Source organism: Poecile atricapillus, chromosome 2 (genome assembly GCF_030490865.1).
Source record: "Poecile atricapillus isolate bPoeAtr1 chromosome 2, bPoeAtr1.hap1, whole genome shotgun sequence".
NCBI classification, from domain to species: Eukaryota; Metazoa; Chordata; class Aves; order Passeriformes; family Paridae; genus Poecile; species Poecile atricapillus.
Window position 1 is genome coordinate 107,275,438 of NC_081250.1, and position 14,513 is coordinate 107,289,950.

At 38.9% G+C, this 14,513-nt stretch overlaps 1 protein-coding gene across 1 annotated transcript in view; it reads left to right on the forward strand.

Annotated features, from left to right (window-relative positions):
* The window catches only part of LAMA3 (laminin subunit alpha 3), a 107,697-nt gene that overhangs the window by 27,196 nt on the left and 65,988 nt on the right, over window positions 1-14,513 (forward strand). The window contains exons 9-20 of the mRNA XM_058831127.1: window positions 2,270-2,360; window positions 3,344-3,475; window positions 4,884-4,946; window positions 5,964-6,005; window positions 6,137-6,274; window positions 7,108-7,242; window positions 9,731-9,865; window positions 10,261-10,307; window positions 11,291-11,390; window positions 12,563-12,615; window positions 13,120-13,225; window positions 14,143-14,242. Coding sequence (XP_058687110.1) covers window positions 2,270-2,360; window positions 3,344-3,475; window positions 4,884-4,946; window positions 5,964-6,005; window positions 6,137-6,274; window positions 7,108-7,242; window positions 9,731-9,865; window positions 10,261-10,307; window positions 11,291-11,390; window positions 12,563-12,615; window positions 13,120-13,225; window positions 14,143-14,242 — 1,142 coding nt within the window. The remainder of the gene's footprint in view (window positions 1-2,269; window positions 2,361-3,343; window positions 3,476-4,883; window positions 4,947-5,963; window positions 6,006-6,136; window positions 6,275-7,107; window positions 7,243-9,730; window positions 9,866-10,260; window positions 10,308-11,290; window positions 11,391-12,562; window positions 12,616-13,119; window positions 13,226-14,142; window positions 14,243-14,513) is intronic.

Sequence of the window (14,513 nt, forward strand, 5' to 3'; positions counted from 1 at the left end):
TGCTCTAGTAATGCTATGTTCATGCTCTTTGTTCATGTTCTAGAAAGATTTACCATGTTGGTTCTTTCTGTCAGCTCTTTGTTCATGAAAGAACATTTCTTTTTAATACTGCTTCAAAGATAGAAAAGAGCAAAATTAGTCTAAATTATATGACTGATACAAATTGTTCGTAATTAATTTTGTGGTAGTTAAGTTGGATTAAATGGGTTTAAATCAAATTAGAGCTTTTTTTTTTGGTTTTTTTTTCCATTGACTAAGTGCATGAATTTAAGTTTACTTTCTCTGTGTCAGGGGAAAGAAAAGTTTTAGGAATGGACGCCTGAATGAAGAAGTGATATAACTGAAGTGTTACATACAAAGATAGAATTAGTTTCTTTAGGGTATGATGACAAAGGAGCTCTGGAAATCACACAGTCCTACCCAGAGTAGGTCTAATATGATTAGGTTGCTCAGGAACTCGTTCCTCCAAGCTTTGAACACCTCCAAAGACTGGAATGCTACAACCACTCATGGCAACCTATTTCAGTGTTTGACTGCCTGCATGACAAACTTTGTCCCTAATATCTAACTGAAATTTTCCATGTTCCAGTCTGTCCCTGTTGCCTCATCCTTTTGCTGTGCACCTCTGATCAGAGTCTGGGTCCATCCACTCTGTATTCTCTGATCTGGTAGTTGTGGGTAGCAATAAATTTGCCCTTCTCTTAATGCTGAAGAAACCCAACCATCTCAGCCTCTTCTTGGATGTCACGTGCTTCAATCCCTCACCATCTGCATGGGTCTGCCCACAGCACCTGTCGTTGTATCACAGAGGTCAATGAGGTTGATTTGGGAATGTTTTGCCCTGGGTAAACTATGTTGGATATATCCTATCACCTTCCTGTCTTTTGTGTGTTCTAAATTTGTTCACTGGATCTCCTTTCTCATTGAGCAATGGGCCCCTACCCCCATTAGCTTTTCTTTTGTTGCTCTTCTACTCCTGGAATCTTTCTTTTTGTACTTCACCTTCATTGCTAGTTCTAACTCTGCTTAAATTTGGCTTTCCTAACTCCACTATTGCATATTTGGGCAATGTCTTTGTATTGCCATCAAGTAGCCTGTCCCTGCTTCCACCTTCCATGCACTTTCTTTTAGAGTTTGAGATCAATCAGGAACTCTGTGTTTGTCTGTGCTGACCTTCTGCCATGCTTGCATGTTGGAAAAAATTGTTCTAGTTTAAAGGAGGCAGTCCATGAGGGTCAACTGCCTTTCTTGGTCTCCTTTCCCACCCAGAAGACTTTCACACAGGATCTTGTCAAGCAGCTCTCTGAGCAAGGACAAATCTGCTTTACAGAAGCCCAGAACTGTAATTCTGCTGTTTGTCTTGTTTGCATGTCTTTCATACATTCAAAATAACTTCTGGATTACTTGCACCTTGCTGCATTGTCCTTCTGACATCTTCCTGAAGCTGGGCTGGGGCCACTGATGTGCTGCTGGAGTGAGCTCCAGTAGCCACTGAAGAACGTGCAGAGTCCTGAGTGCCCTGCTCATGAGCTGCTCACCAGTCCATCCAGGAAACACTGTGTCCCTGCTCAGCCCTGAATTGCAACACTCCCTAAGGAGGAACTAGACAGGGAGCAGGGGCTGGGAGAAGTGTTTCAGTTGCTCCAGGGCAGAGCTTCCTGCTCTTGGCTCTTGCATATGAGCTCATCGAGGTGTCTCATGACCATGATTTACTCAACTTGTACTTGCCATCACTGCTGTAGTTCAAATTACTTAGGATTTTTTTTTCTGGTATGCCTAAACCACATATTTATAGAGACATACACTTTTCTCGTGGAAAATCTATTTTGTGCTCGTGGGACTGTTCAGTTTTCGGTTTCTTCTGGTATTGCTGATTTTAGACACAAGAAAATTAATATGTAGCATAAGAAAAAAATCATGATGCAGTTTCTTGATAAATATATATATGGTGGTAAGAAAGTAGCCTAAAAAGAGATATTTTATGATATAAAGGGATATTTTTCCAAATATATTTTTTAATGGGAGGAGGGGCTTATCATGCTTTAAAGAAAAAATTCAGCTGCTTTATGTGAGAATTCATGATTCAGAACACTGTAGAGAACAGGTGGTTAAAGAACACCACACGATGATTGGTTATTTATTGCAGTTACATTCCATTTTTTCCCCTCCTTAGTTGTATATGGAAACAGTGTTAAGGATGTTATTGTTTCTTAATTCTTCCTAGTTCCTCTCTTTATCTTGTATTATCCTTTTGTTTTATTTTGCACAGCATAACACGGCTGGGATTAACTGTGAGAAGTGTGCAAAAGGTTACTATCGTCCGTATGGTGTTCCAGTGAGAGCTCCCAATGGTTGCATACGTGAGTCCTTCTCTATGGAATGTCTTCTCCTGGTGGCTTGAGGGGTTTGGGCTATAATCAAAGCACAGGATGCGTCTTTTGGGGAGGAAGAAATGAAAGAGTGGGCAAAAGATGTTGGAGAGCAGCTACAAATTAATTTCTGTGTTGCTTTGAACCTTTTAAATTATATTATTCTCAGCTTATGTGTCATATGAGCATATTCAGAGCAGCAGAAAGATAGGTAGTAGCCCATAAAAGGGTACGGAGGAGTTAGGACCATGGAAACTTGGGATGCTGCTACACACCCCACAGTGAGGAGGATCTCAGGACCCCTAGGAAGCCATTCTCATCTCCTGTTCTCATGATCTTGTTTCTCTTACCTCTCTGGTGTACATGTGAGCTACCCTTGGACCCTTGGTCGCTTGAAAGTTTTGTTCTGTAGCTCAACAGGTCACCAAGAATACTACTCTGATCTTATCCAGTGCTGAGCCCATCGAGTAATAAGTGATGCAATAGGGTAATTACTAATAGAACATTTGAAAAAGAACTGAGTGTAGGTAAGAGGAAAGTGTTGGATTACAAACAGGCTGAAGGAGCCATGTGACAGGTAGGAAGAAACTACAGTTATGTTGTGTTTGGGGATTGAAAGGAGTGGGAAGTCAGCAGGGCTGTGGTCATACTGTGTAGATGGAAGTGAATAGTGTGGTGCTTAGCCTAGACCATGGAGAGAAATGAGTGGTTGCCACAGAAAAATTGCTGCAGTGCTGTGGAGGAACAATGTGCAGCTTTTGGAATGAAAAACTCCTAAATGCTCTAAGAAAATAACATGGATTTTGCTTTTAAGGGATATATTGGTGATATGTAAGTACTTGGGAAATGTTAACTCTTTAAATAATGAGTCATTCACATCTGCAGGTTTGTTGTTGCAATGCCATTGTTCACTGCTATTAAAGGCAAATTGATTATTTTCCAAAGAATGCCTAGTTGTTGGTACTTTTTCGTAGCCTGCAGTTGCAACTTGGAGCACTCAGATGGGTGTGAGGAAGGGTCTGGCCGCTGCTTCTGTAAGCATAATTTCCAGGGAGACCACTGTGAACGCTGTGCGGATGGATTCTATGGTTATCCATTTTGTGTCTGTAAGTATACAAGTAAAATTGCCTATTTTTCTGTATTTTAAATGGGCATTCAAGAATTAATGGTTTTCATTGCTCTTGACTTGGTAAAAAAATCTGGTATTTCAGCTTCACATGTTTATATGTTCTGATAAATCAGTTAAAATACTGATGAGAGCTGGGTTTATTTAACAAAATGATAGTGACATGGAAAACAGAGATTGTGCTGCATTTTCACAATTCTGAAATCATTTGAGACATCAGATTTACAACCTCAGGGAGTTGTGAACTCCAGTCCTAAAGCCTTGAACAAATTGTTTAAAAGTGTGTCAGGATTTTTAGGGATAAAGACCACGTGCACAGAGAAGTAGAACATGACTGTAATGAGGGAGGGGTGAAAATGGATATGTGTTCTCCTTGACACCTGCTAGGATTTGGAACTTATATCTCTGATAAACAATGCTTTTCCCATAAGAAATTACATATAAAATAACTGGGCAGAAAATGTAGCATCAGGATTGCTGCATAAAAACTTTCAGCTCCATGAAAAGATTGCAGAAATGCATCAGTAGGATGTTTTGTCTCTTCAGGAAAAAGAGGTGTGTTTCTGACAGCTGATAAAAAACAAGTGTTGATCTGGGACAAGATCTGAAGTCTGATTAGAAGAGAGGTGCCACAATAGAAACACAAGAGGGAAAACGCTACAAAACATAGAAAGAAAAAAAATTGTGAAAATTGAATGCTGTTTGAATTCAATGGCTGTGATAAAATACTGTGTGTACACTGCATTCTAGATTATCACATCTCATATATCTTCTGACATTTTAAAATCAGTTCATCTCAGGTTGATTGATTGATTGTTTGATCATCTCAGACACTGAATGAAGTCCCACTGATGTTTGTAGCTCATTGACTTTGGATCCCATCTCAATGCAAGAATGTTTAAGAATGGGAAAGACAATCCAGCAATCTGGAGGACTCTCAAATAAAAGCTCCTAAGATGTCATAAATTATGTCAGTTCATGTATCAGGTAGTAATGCCACGTAGAAGGAGATGGGCCTTCAGTTGGAAGCAGGAAATGTGGAATAAATATGAAGATCCTTAGATAATTCTCAACGCTGTCTAGTGTAAGAAAGCTTTCCGCACAAAAGGATAGGGAGCAGGAAAGCAACCTGGTGGCATTTCCAAATGGTGTCTGGCCTTGGTACTGCTTTTTTGAGAAGGTAACTTTGTGTCTGAATTGGGAATCAAAAGTGCAATGTGTCTTACCTCTCTCCTAACGAAAGAAAACTAAGCTGAAGTTGGGTGCTAGAGTCATATGAATATCATGCTCTCTGTATTGACGGTAGATGACTTCATTGTTTCTCATGTTTCTTAATGAAATTAATGTGCTTGTTTCAAATGCTCCTTGTTGTTTCTTTTGTTTTAAAGATACTCCTGTATATCCTTCTACTTCTTCAGTTCCCAGAGATGCTGTGGCTGGTGACATAATAGGCAAGTGGATGGTGTTTTTTCCCCATTTCACTGCTTTTCCCCATGTTGCTATTTTTCACTGTTTCAGTTGGTATTTATCTTTCAAAAGAACCTTTGTTCTTGGCAGAAGTTCATCATATTGTCATGTTTATAGCAAACAGTTTAGTGGGCTAGGTCCAGAAAGAGTTATGGATCAAAGTAACTTTGGCCAGCCTCCAGCAAACATCTGCAGGAGGGGCTGACCATCTTGTTTGGTGCACTTAAGAACAGATCCATCAAGACTTTCTGACATGTACAACTTTCTGACATGACAAACAGTGTTTGGTGTAAATCTTTTCCTTGAGGCTAACTGGCCTTTGCCTCTTGATTGTCCTCTCTCACCTGGCAAATTGTATGTTGCCCTTGGCAGTGAAGGACTTTGATTTCTAAGAAAGCTTCATATTTCTTGTTTTGCTCACTGCAATGCTGCCTGAAATCCATACAATGATTACCTTGGTGGGCTAATATTTTTTAGCCTATATTACCATACTGCACAACAGAGACATCATCACAACCAGCATTTAATCACTTAAGTGCATACTTATAATGCACTTCACCTTCATACAGCATCCAAAATCGTTGCTCTGGTAGGCCTCTGGGTATGCTCTCTGTTGCATATCACCTTCCCTCAAAAATTTTTAAAAGGAAGAAAAAGAAAACTTCAAAGAAAAGTGAATAAATGTAACAGGAGAAAACCGATCTTGAGCTCTTTACATTTTCAACGAGCAGCATCTGAATTTGAAGGCATAAGAAAGGCAGCTGTGTCTAAGTGGAAGTTTCAGTAAAAGTTGTAAATTTCTGCTGTCAGACTAAGCACAATTACAGATAGTGGTTCTTATGAATGAGATTTTGTATGTAAGGCTCATACAAATGGGGTATTTTTGTTCAAGGGTAATATTTACTAAGTACTGATCTATTTTTCTCTGTAAAATGACAAGGAATTCTGGGATTATATGCACTAACTTTGTTTTTTTTCTTTTCCTTACCTGTTTTGACTAGAAGAAGGCTGCAAACCAGGGTATTTTGGCCCTCAGTGTCTGTGTAAGTGACGTAGTTTCTTTGACACTTGGAGCCTGTGCTCCAGGATAAATGCCAACTTTTGGCTTCCAAAGGAAATAAGAACTTTAGGATCATAATACTGCAAATGTTTTCTTTACAAATGTACTCTCTAGCATGCCAGTGCCACGGTGCAGGAGTGCTGGGCAGTGACTGCGATGGAAGTACTGGGCAGTGCAGATGTCGAACTGGATTTGGGGGTTTTTCCTGTGATACCTGTGCACCTGGCTATTTTCAGTATCCCTTCTGTCATGGTAAGCCAAACATTCTCTTTTTGCTAGCATATCCAAAACACCAAATCCCCTAGTTTCATACTGAAGGATGAAGTTATTTTGCCATGGAGATGCATTCGTAACAGACTCTCCCAAAACTCATAAGTCAAAGAAGAATAATGTGAGGGGAGATTTTGATCTAAGAATGCCTGTTTCCTTGGTTTCTGTCTGCCGTTTGATGCAGCTACCAGACTAGTTTGTGTTTGGATTTAGTAACATTGATTAAATTTAGAGTAACTTTGGAAATACTTCTGTTACTTATCCTTGGGGTGTTTTTAAAAAAACATGGTGTTTAATATGAGTTTGCAACCTCACTTTGAAGCACCAATCTACCCTATCTAATCAATACTAGAAAACTGACTGATTCTGAACTTTAAAAGCTGTCTCTTTACTGTCTTTTTAGGCAATTTATTGACCACTCCCACCCGAGATTGTAAATCTAAACCATAAATTGTTTCGCTTCAGGCCCAGAAGTGATGGAACTACTTTCAGTAGTTGGCAAACCACTTGGGATTGATAAATCAGACTCTCAGTGGGGCCAGGCCAAGTGTAGTGCTTTGACACTGATAATTTAACTTGGAGCCAGCTTCTTTGCTCTTTCATTAATGTTTTCCTTGTTCCTGAATTGTTACAGATGTGAGCAATCAATAAAAGCTGTTATGAATATAAATCTGATGGGAAAATTGTCATCTTGTTGAGCATCAGGGAGCAGGGGATTGCTTTTACTGTTCTTTCTTACAAATATATTTTTATTTCAAGGAAGGTAAGAGAGCCTGTACAGAGGCTACCTCTGAAATATCTTTTCTCATTCGCAGTGTGTGAATGTAACTTGTTGGGTACCCAGCCTGAAGTCTGTGATTTCTTTGGGAGGTGTCTTTGTCGCTCAGGGGTCAGTGGACTTCAGTGTGACAGCTGCCAGCCTGGCCACCACTCGTTCCCTGCCTGTCAAGGTAAGGCTGCTGATTGCAGGTACAGCATCAAACAGTGCCCTGAAAAGGCAGACAGCAGTGCTTTCCAGGACACTGCTGCCAATGCAGTGTTCACACCAGCAACTGGGCAACTCCCTCTTGTGCTCTACAGTGAAATCCTCATATATTTTAATTCTCCAGTTTCAGGCCTTTTTTTTCCCTCATGGTCAGACTGTTTGATGTACTTTCAGTCAGCACATCTGTCTTACTAATGACCAAAGCATTTGAGATCTGTTCTCACATGGAGGCCCACAGCAACAGGGCACACTTGACTGCTGAGGAACCAGCATAGCAGAATGTGAAGCACTGGTCTGCTTGTGCAGGGTGTCTTTGCTACCTTGTTTGGTACCAAAGTTTGGTACCTTGTAAAAGGTGTGTTCTACAAATCTGAATAGCTGAAGCTGTCATTTTGCCCTTCATGGTGGTTTCTCACTCGCTTTAAGATCATTTGACAGGAACTAACCCAGCCTGTGTCCACGTAGGCATGAAACATGAAAGATCTCTATAGAGTTTCCCACCAAGGACTACCCTGTGTTTTTAAAAGACAGGGTATATGGAGTATAACTTTTGAGTATCATAATGGTCTTGTGTGCATACTAGGACTCCCATCAAGTCCTACTTTGCCCTAGGTTTTGTCTGCCTTTAATGTGTATGAGAGAGGGGGCCCTTAATCCTTAGTGATTTTTCTGTTGAGAAAGAATCTAGAATATTGCAGAGTTCTGGTATGTGCTTTCCTGTACTGATTAACAAGATTTATGTATAACATTATGATTTGCTTTTTTCTCTCTTGTTTTTTTTTGGCTGTTGGCTGTGTCAGTCTTCTTCCTTTGGGCTTATACTGTTGTTTATCTTCTACAAAGGGACAGCAGAATTCTTTATGCCCTCATGCCCTGGTTTCAGCTGGGTGGGGTAGAGATGATTTTATTCCTAGTACTGTGTACAGTGCTGTGTTTTACCTTTTTTCCCAGTTCTTCTCCCTATTCCATGGGTGGGATGTGAGTGGCTGTGTGCACCTATTTGCCAGCTGGGATTAAACTGTGGCACCTTGCAAAGACAGACTGTGTTGTGTTACCAAACACAGTGGGTGGAATAAAGAAACACCACGTGATTGTGGGTTTTATGGTCTGGAGTAGATGAACATTTTTAATGAGAAACATAAAATCAGGATTCTGCATTGGTATGCACTGTTCAGTGGTTTTAAAATAACCTTTTTTTTTTCTCCCTAGAGCAAAATCAAGTAGCAATCTTAAAGCAAATCAAACCTGTATTGAATATGTTTGATCTTTGAACACCAAAAGCTGAAAAGAGACATAAAAGCTTAAAAGAGCATGCAAAAACAAATTGTAAAAGACAGATAAAAATAGTTGAAATCACAGTCAGTGGGATTACTCAGAACTGCTGCGGTTCACAGTTTGTTCAGTTAAAATGAGCTGCCATGGGTTTAAACATAAATTAACACAGCATGTTGCAAGCTGTGGGGGAAAATGAGCAGCCCAGCCTGCTGCTCCTCTAAGGAATTGTCATCTTCAAACAGGAGACAGATCTATATTTTTGGGCTGCTTTGACTAGAACTAATCTCTATGGTCTTGACTTGTTGAACTCAATAGAAGCTTTATTCAAATAAAGTGATATCCAAGCAAAGCCTTTAAACAAAACACTAATTTTAGAATTAGGAGAGAATGCAATAGTCAAATGATGGGGGACTCTAGTATAGGTGTTGCTCTTGGAAGCTTCAGTGTTGGTATTTCTCTTACACTAACTTCCTAGCAAGCCCTGTGTTTTTCCAAGCATTGTTAAAGTAAACACAGCAAATTCAGATGTCTTTGACTGCAGCAAAAAGAGGAACCAAAAGGGGGAACCAGAAACATGAACACGTAACAGGAAGACAGTGTTTGCTTCATATTTCTGTCAGTCAGCCATTTCTGCCAGTTGTGACATCCAAGTGATTAACTACAGCGCTTCATCTTGTACCTGGGACAGCTGGGATGCCCAGATGGGGTCCCATTCCTGTACCTGGAAGTGTGACCCTGTGGAACATTCCAGCATCATCTCAAGAAAATAACAGGTCTTGTCTTCAGCTGCTAGCCCAAAATAGTGGTAACTCCATGAGAAGTTTGCTGTTATAGTTGAGAACATGCTTTGAGTATATTTTCTAAAAATTATTTTAAGTATATCTCTCATGTGACATTCTTGCCAAATGTAAGATGGATTTATGTCCCTTACATGTGTTTTGCAAGGCATCAAACTGAATCTCTTAGCTGTGCATTACAGAACTGCACGAACCAAGATTATAAGTGGTTGAGGAGGCAATTGCAGAGTAACCATCTGTTTCAGGTTATTTATTTTTGGTGGTAAAATTATGGTTTGTCTGGTTTTCTGAACGTAAGTGAATGATTTACATTCAAAGGTAAGTTTTTTGGCAAATTCTAGATTTAGACATTTATCTTTTTTTTTTTTTTTCTCTGTGCAGAATGCAGCTGCGATGCTGTTGGCTCATTGGGGAATACATGTGGTCCTGGAGGGCAGTGTCTGTGCCTTAGTAACTATGCTGGGCTGAGATGTGACCAGTGTGCTCCAGGATATTACAGCTATCCCAGCTGCTTGCGTGAGTAAAAGCCTTCCCTACTTTTATGGGGGTTTTCCTTCCTATTTCTGCAACATGGAAGAAAATAAATCTCAAATATATTTCCATTTAAAAGATTTCCATTTTGTTGGCACAGGAACTTTAAGAAAGTGTCTGTCAGTTCCATAGTTAGTGTTCTGTTTTTCCAAGTGGCTGCTTTGCATACAAACCCAAATACTATAAATCAGGCTCAGTACACATTTAAAAAATCATTATTAAAGGCTTCTGCTGTCTTGGAGTGTAAATTAAATGAGTCTCTCCAAGGTAACCATATTAAAAAGCCCTTTCAAGCTGACACCTGCTACATTGTGCTTCTGCACTACTACATTCCACAGCTCTGTTTTCAAAAGATCTTTCAATGTGTTTGTTTTATAAAGGTGTCAACAGCGAGTGTGACCCTGCAGGTAGCGTTGGTTCTCACTCTGTAAGTATTCTGCCACTGCAGCTAACAGTGCATGTTAATCATTCATGTGCCTTTGCTGAACACATCCAGCTCATTGCTCCAGCCCTGAAGCCTGCTCTTAGACTCCAAAAGAGTTTAATGAGCTTGTTTCAAGTGTAGAAGTGGAAATAAACTTTGTGTTTTGTTCTTTGATCATACCAGTGCAAAACCTTGTCAAGGGTGGGTTTTTTTAATCTTGTATATATAGAATATACATACTGTTTATGTCTTTTTGGTACACTCCTAACACTAACATGTACATGTTGTATATATATATATGTGTGTGTATATATATATATATATATATATATTCATGTATGCATATGTACTATGCATAAGCCTATGCATGTCTCAAAGACCTTCTGGGTCTGAGTTACAACAGGCCTTCCAGCATCAAATTATTCTTGAAAAATTATTACATCTTCATTGACGTTCCACTATTATTTTTATTAATATGATGATGGTTATTAGTAGTTGAATACTACCAGAAATTACAGGCATTGTTAAATGTGTAGCAAAGACCACCTAGAGGGTGAGTCTGGTGGATGGTAGGGGTACCTATGTAGGCTTCTGCATAGAGCTATGTGTGTCTTCCTCCAATAAAGAAAAAGATGAAATATGAAAATAAATTAGTATTTTTAAGGAAATATGGGGTTTATTCTTTTTGCAAACCAGTTAATACTCTAGAGCACTTCTAATAAGACTATAGAAGAATTGGGAAGTGCATCCTTTGGGACCCTTATAATAAATTAGATGCATAGAAAAATACGCAGGGCGGAACAATCCTGTGCTGACAGTATGAGACAGAAAAATCTGTGATGTCTGAATCAGCCTGAGATCCATGTATCTGTGAAAGTCATTAAGCTGCAGGAGCTCTTAACAATACAAGGTTTTTTTAGCAGTAAATAGCAGTAAGTTTTTATTAGTAAGTAGGTGAACCCATATCAGCATCTTTCTGTTGTTAGGGATATTGTCAATGTCTCCAGCACGTTGAGGGTCCTACCTGTAGTAAGTGCAAACCCTTGTACTGGAACCTGGCCAAAGACAACCCTGAGGGATGTACAGGTATGGCTTTGTGGCCTATTTCTCTGCCTTATGAAATGCAGTCATCTTCATTCTCTGATGCTGTCTGTGGTGCTCTCTGTGGCTTTCACAACTCTTGTTAACAGTGTCTCTCACACTGCTTAATTGTAACACCAAATTACCCATGGTAGCAGCAGTTACTTTCAGAAACCAGGCCATAATTTCATGGGTGTTTACCTAGTGCTGAACTAGGGTATGCTCTGAAGTTACAATGATGTTCACTTCATATGACCCTATGACAGATCTACTGGTGAGAGACAGGATTTTTTACCTGTAACCCTGAAATCAGAATTCAGCTCATTGTTTTGAGAAAAACAGTGCTTTTTCACTTTCAATTATTTCCTACCATGGATTGTAAAGCCTTCTTGTGGCCTCAGGGTGTGACAAATCTGTTATGGTTTATATCTGTATAATAACCTGTGATTGTCAGTGTTTTCCAACAGGGAGTATGTGTTTTTCAGGCAGATAATAATAATTAATGAAGAATAAAAGGGTAAATATAAAAAAAATATCTTTTCTCTCCAACTGTTTCCTTTGGAACAGATTCCACCACAGCAGCCACATAGGATCAGTAGCTTTAGACCTGATAATGGTATCATTACATTTTTTACTTTAGATCTCTAAATACTAAACAACTCCTCAAATATGAAGTACTGCACTTTCCGTGTAATTATCTACTTTCAGTCACAGAGTCAATATTGGGTTTCTCCAAACTTCTGGGTCTGTGTAGTTCCTCCCTGCAATATTTTATTGGTTTCTATTTCATATGGAGAGTTGATTTAGTCCCAGAGTAGCACTGCAGAATAGAAGATGCCAGTCAGACTGGAAGACACTGTTTTGTATCAATTGTCTGAATGTTTCAAAGAAAGAAAACAATTTAAAATTCAAACTCACTATTTTTTTTTGTCAAATACAAGTTAAATCACTTTAAAACACACCAGTAAATCACACATTCTTAGAAGTCCACATTCTTTCTCCTTCTCTTTTTCTTCTCACCCCATACCAGTATCTTGTCTGCTGATCTGAGCCTTCCAGAATAAAATCCACATTGTGGCACATTGACTCAAAATTGCAGATTCAGGGTGGTAGGGTTTTTCCCTGTAAAGTATTATGAAAAGATGAAATGCAGGTGTCTTCTTTTTCCATCTGTGCAGCATGCCAGTGTGATGTGAGTGGAACACTAAGTGGAGTTGGGGAATGTCAGCAGGTAAAATGAAATTTCAAAAAAGATATTAATTAAATTGATTATTGCAATGATAAATTACAGTAACATTTTCTAAGGTAGAAATCTTAGTACTGTTTATTGCTTTTGAACATAAAATAGCTAGTTTTATACATCAAAGAATCAATTTTACACATCCTAGGGATGAGTTTTAAATATTTTTTTATTCGTGAGTTTATGTATTTTCTAGTCTGTTTCTGAAGATGATAAATGACAATAATAATGTCCAGATAATGGGGTGTTTTTTTTGGGTTTGTTTGTTTGATTGGTTGTTTGGATTTTGTTTTGTTTTTGTTGGGGGTTGGGGGTTGTTTGTTTGTTTGTTTTGTGGGCTTTGACGGGGGGAGTGGGTTTTTTTGGGTTTTTTTTGAGATTAGAAAGTTTTCCTCTTGAGAATTAGAGGGAATTCAGAGTATTTCAGAGTATTGAGATATTAAAGTTCTGGAAAGGTACTGAAACATTTTTTGATTAAATTTATGTTCTTTACAGGAAAATGGGCATTGCTATTGCAAATCTAATGTTTGTGGTGATTCCTGTGACACTTGTGAAGCTGGCTATTATGCTCTTGAAAAAAAGAATTATTTTGGCTGCCAAGGTAAGATGAATAAAGGACAACTCTAGTGGAACATTTGCATGTAGCACAGAAGACTTTAGAATTGCCTAGGCTGTACTTTTAGAATGGGGATGTTTGAATTACTCATGTGCACAGCATTTTGCACTGATGCTCGTGCTGTAACATTGCTTGTGACTCCTCTTCTGCCTTTCAGCAGGAGAAGGAACAAGGCAGATGTTACCACTGTGCTTCCCAGTCATTTTGTGCATGTCTTAGAAAACAGGGTGCTTTTAGACTGAGATATAAATCTTGTTTTAGAACACTCAGCCTTTCAATCCAGCTTGAAATTTTTAACCTTGACATACTTGTTCCTTAGTACAGCATATTATATCTCATTACTAGAGGTGTCCTTCAGTTCATGCCACAAGTCCTGTCTCCTGTAGAAAGTCATTCAATATTGTTTGATGTCAGTTGAAAATATGTGTATTACATGAACACATACATTGCAATTTTGTCAGATAGATTAAATATTTGAAATATTTGAAAAATTAGCTTCTTGTAATTTTTGTAAGTTAGGTTGTAGATTTTGTTGTTTGTGGGTTTTTAAAAAAATTATTCTTTGTGATTTTGCTGCAGAAATTCTGACTTGCTAGGAAAACATTTGAATACCAGTTCTGAAAAACTGCAGCCCTACATTTAGCAATGTGGCAGGCTGTATTATTTGAGGTTTTTTTTTAAAAAGTGACTTTTGTCTCATTCTAAGGAGAAATTAAAAAGGAAACAGGCACAAACATGGGAGTTCAAAATACTTTCAGCTTATGCACGTGTATTAAGTTGTGTTTGAAAGAGTCTGTAGGGCTCTGGGAGGAGGAAGCGAGTCATTAATGGTGTTCAATTAGGTGAAGCCATGGTGTGTTTTCTGGTAACTTTTATCACTCTTTTTCTGATTGGGCTGCCAGGCTGCAGGTGCGACATTGGAGGATCCCTCAGCCCAGCCTGTTCCCAGCCCTGGGGCAGCTGCTGGTGCAGGGCGCACGTCGTGGGCACGACCTGTCATGAGTGAGTCCAGCTGGAGCTCCTGGCACAGCTTCAGCACGCTTTAAACTGCCCATAAGTCCCATGTTATACTTTCATTCTGAATTTGTTGATAATTAACTTGGTAAATTGCACTGGTTATTGATATTCATTTTCCTGGGCAGTTTCCTACCTATATTTTAGTAAGATTTTTTGACTTGTTTCCTTAAATAACCAATAACCAATTTGCAATAATATTGCATATGTATCTATATATCTATCAACAGTTGTATAGGAAAAAGTATGAAAACTGTAA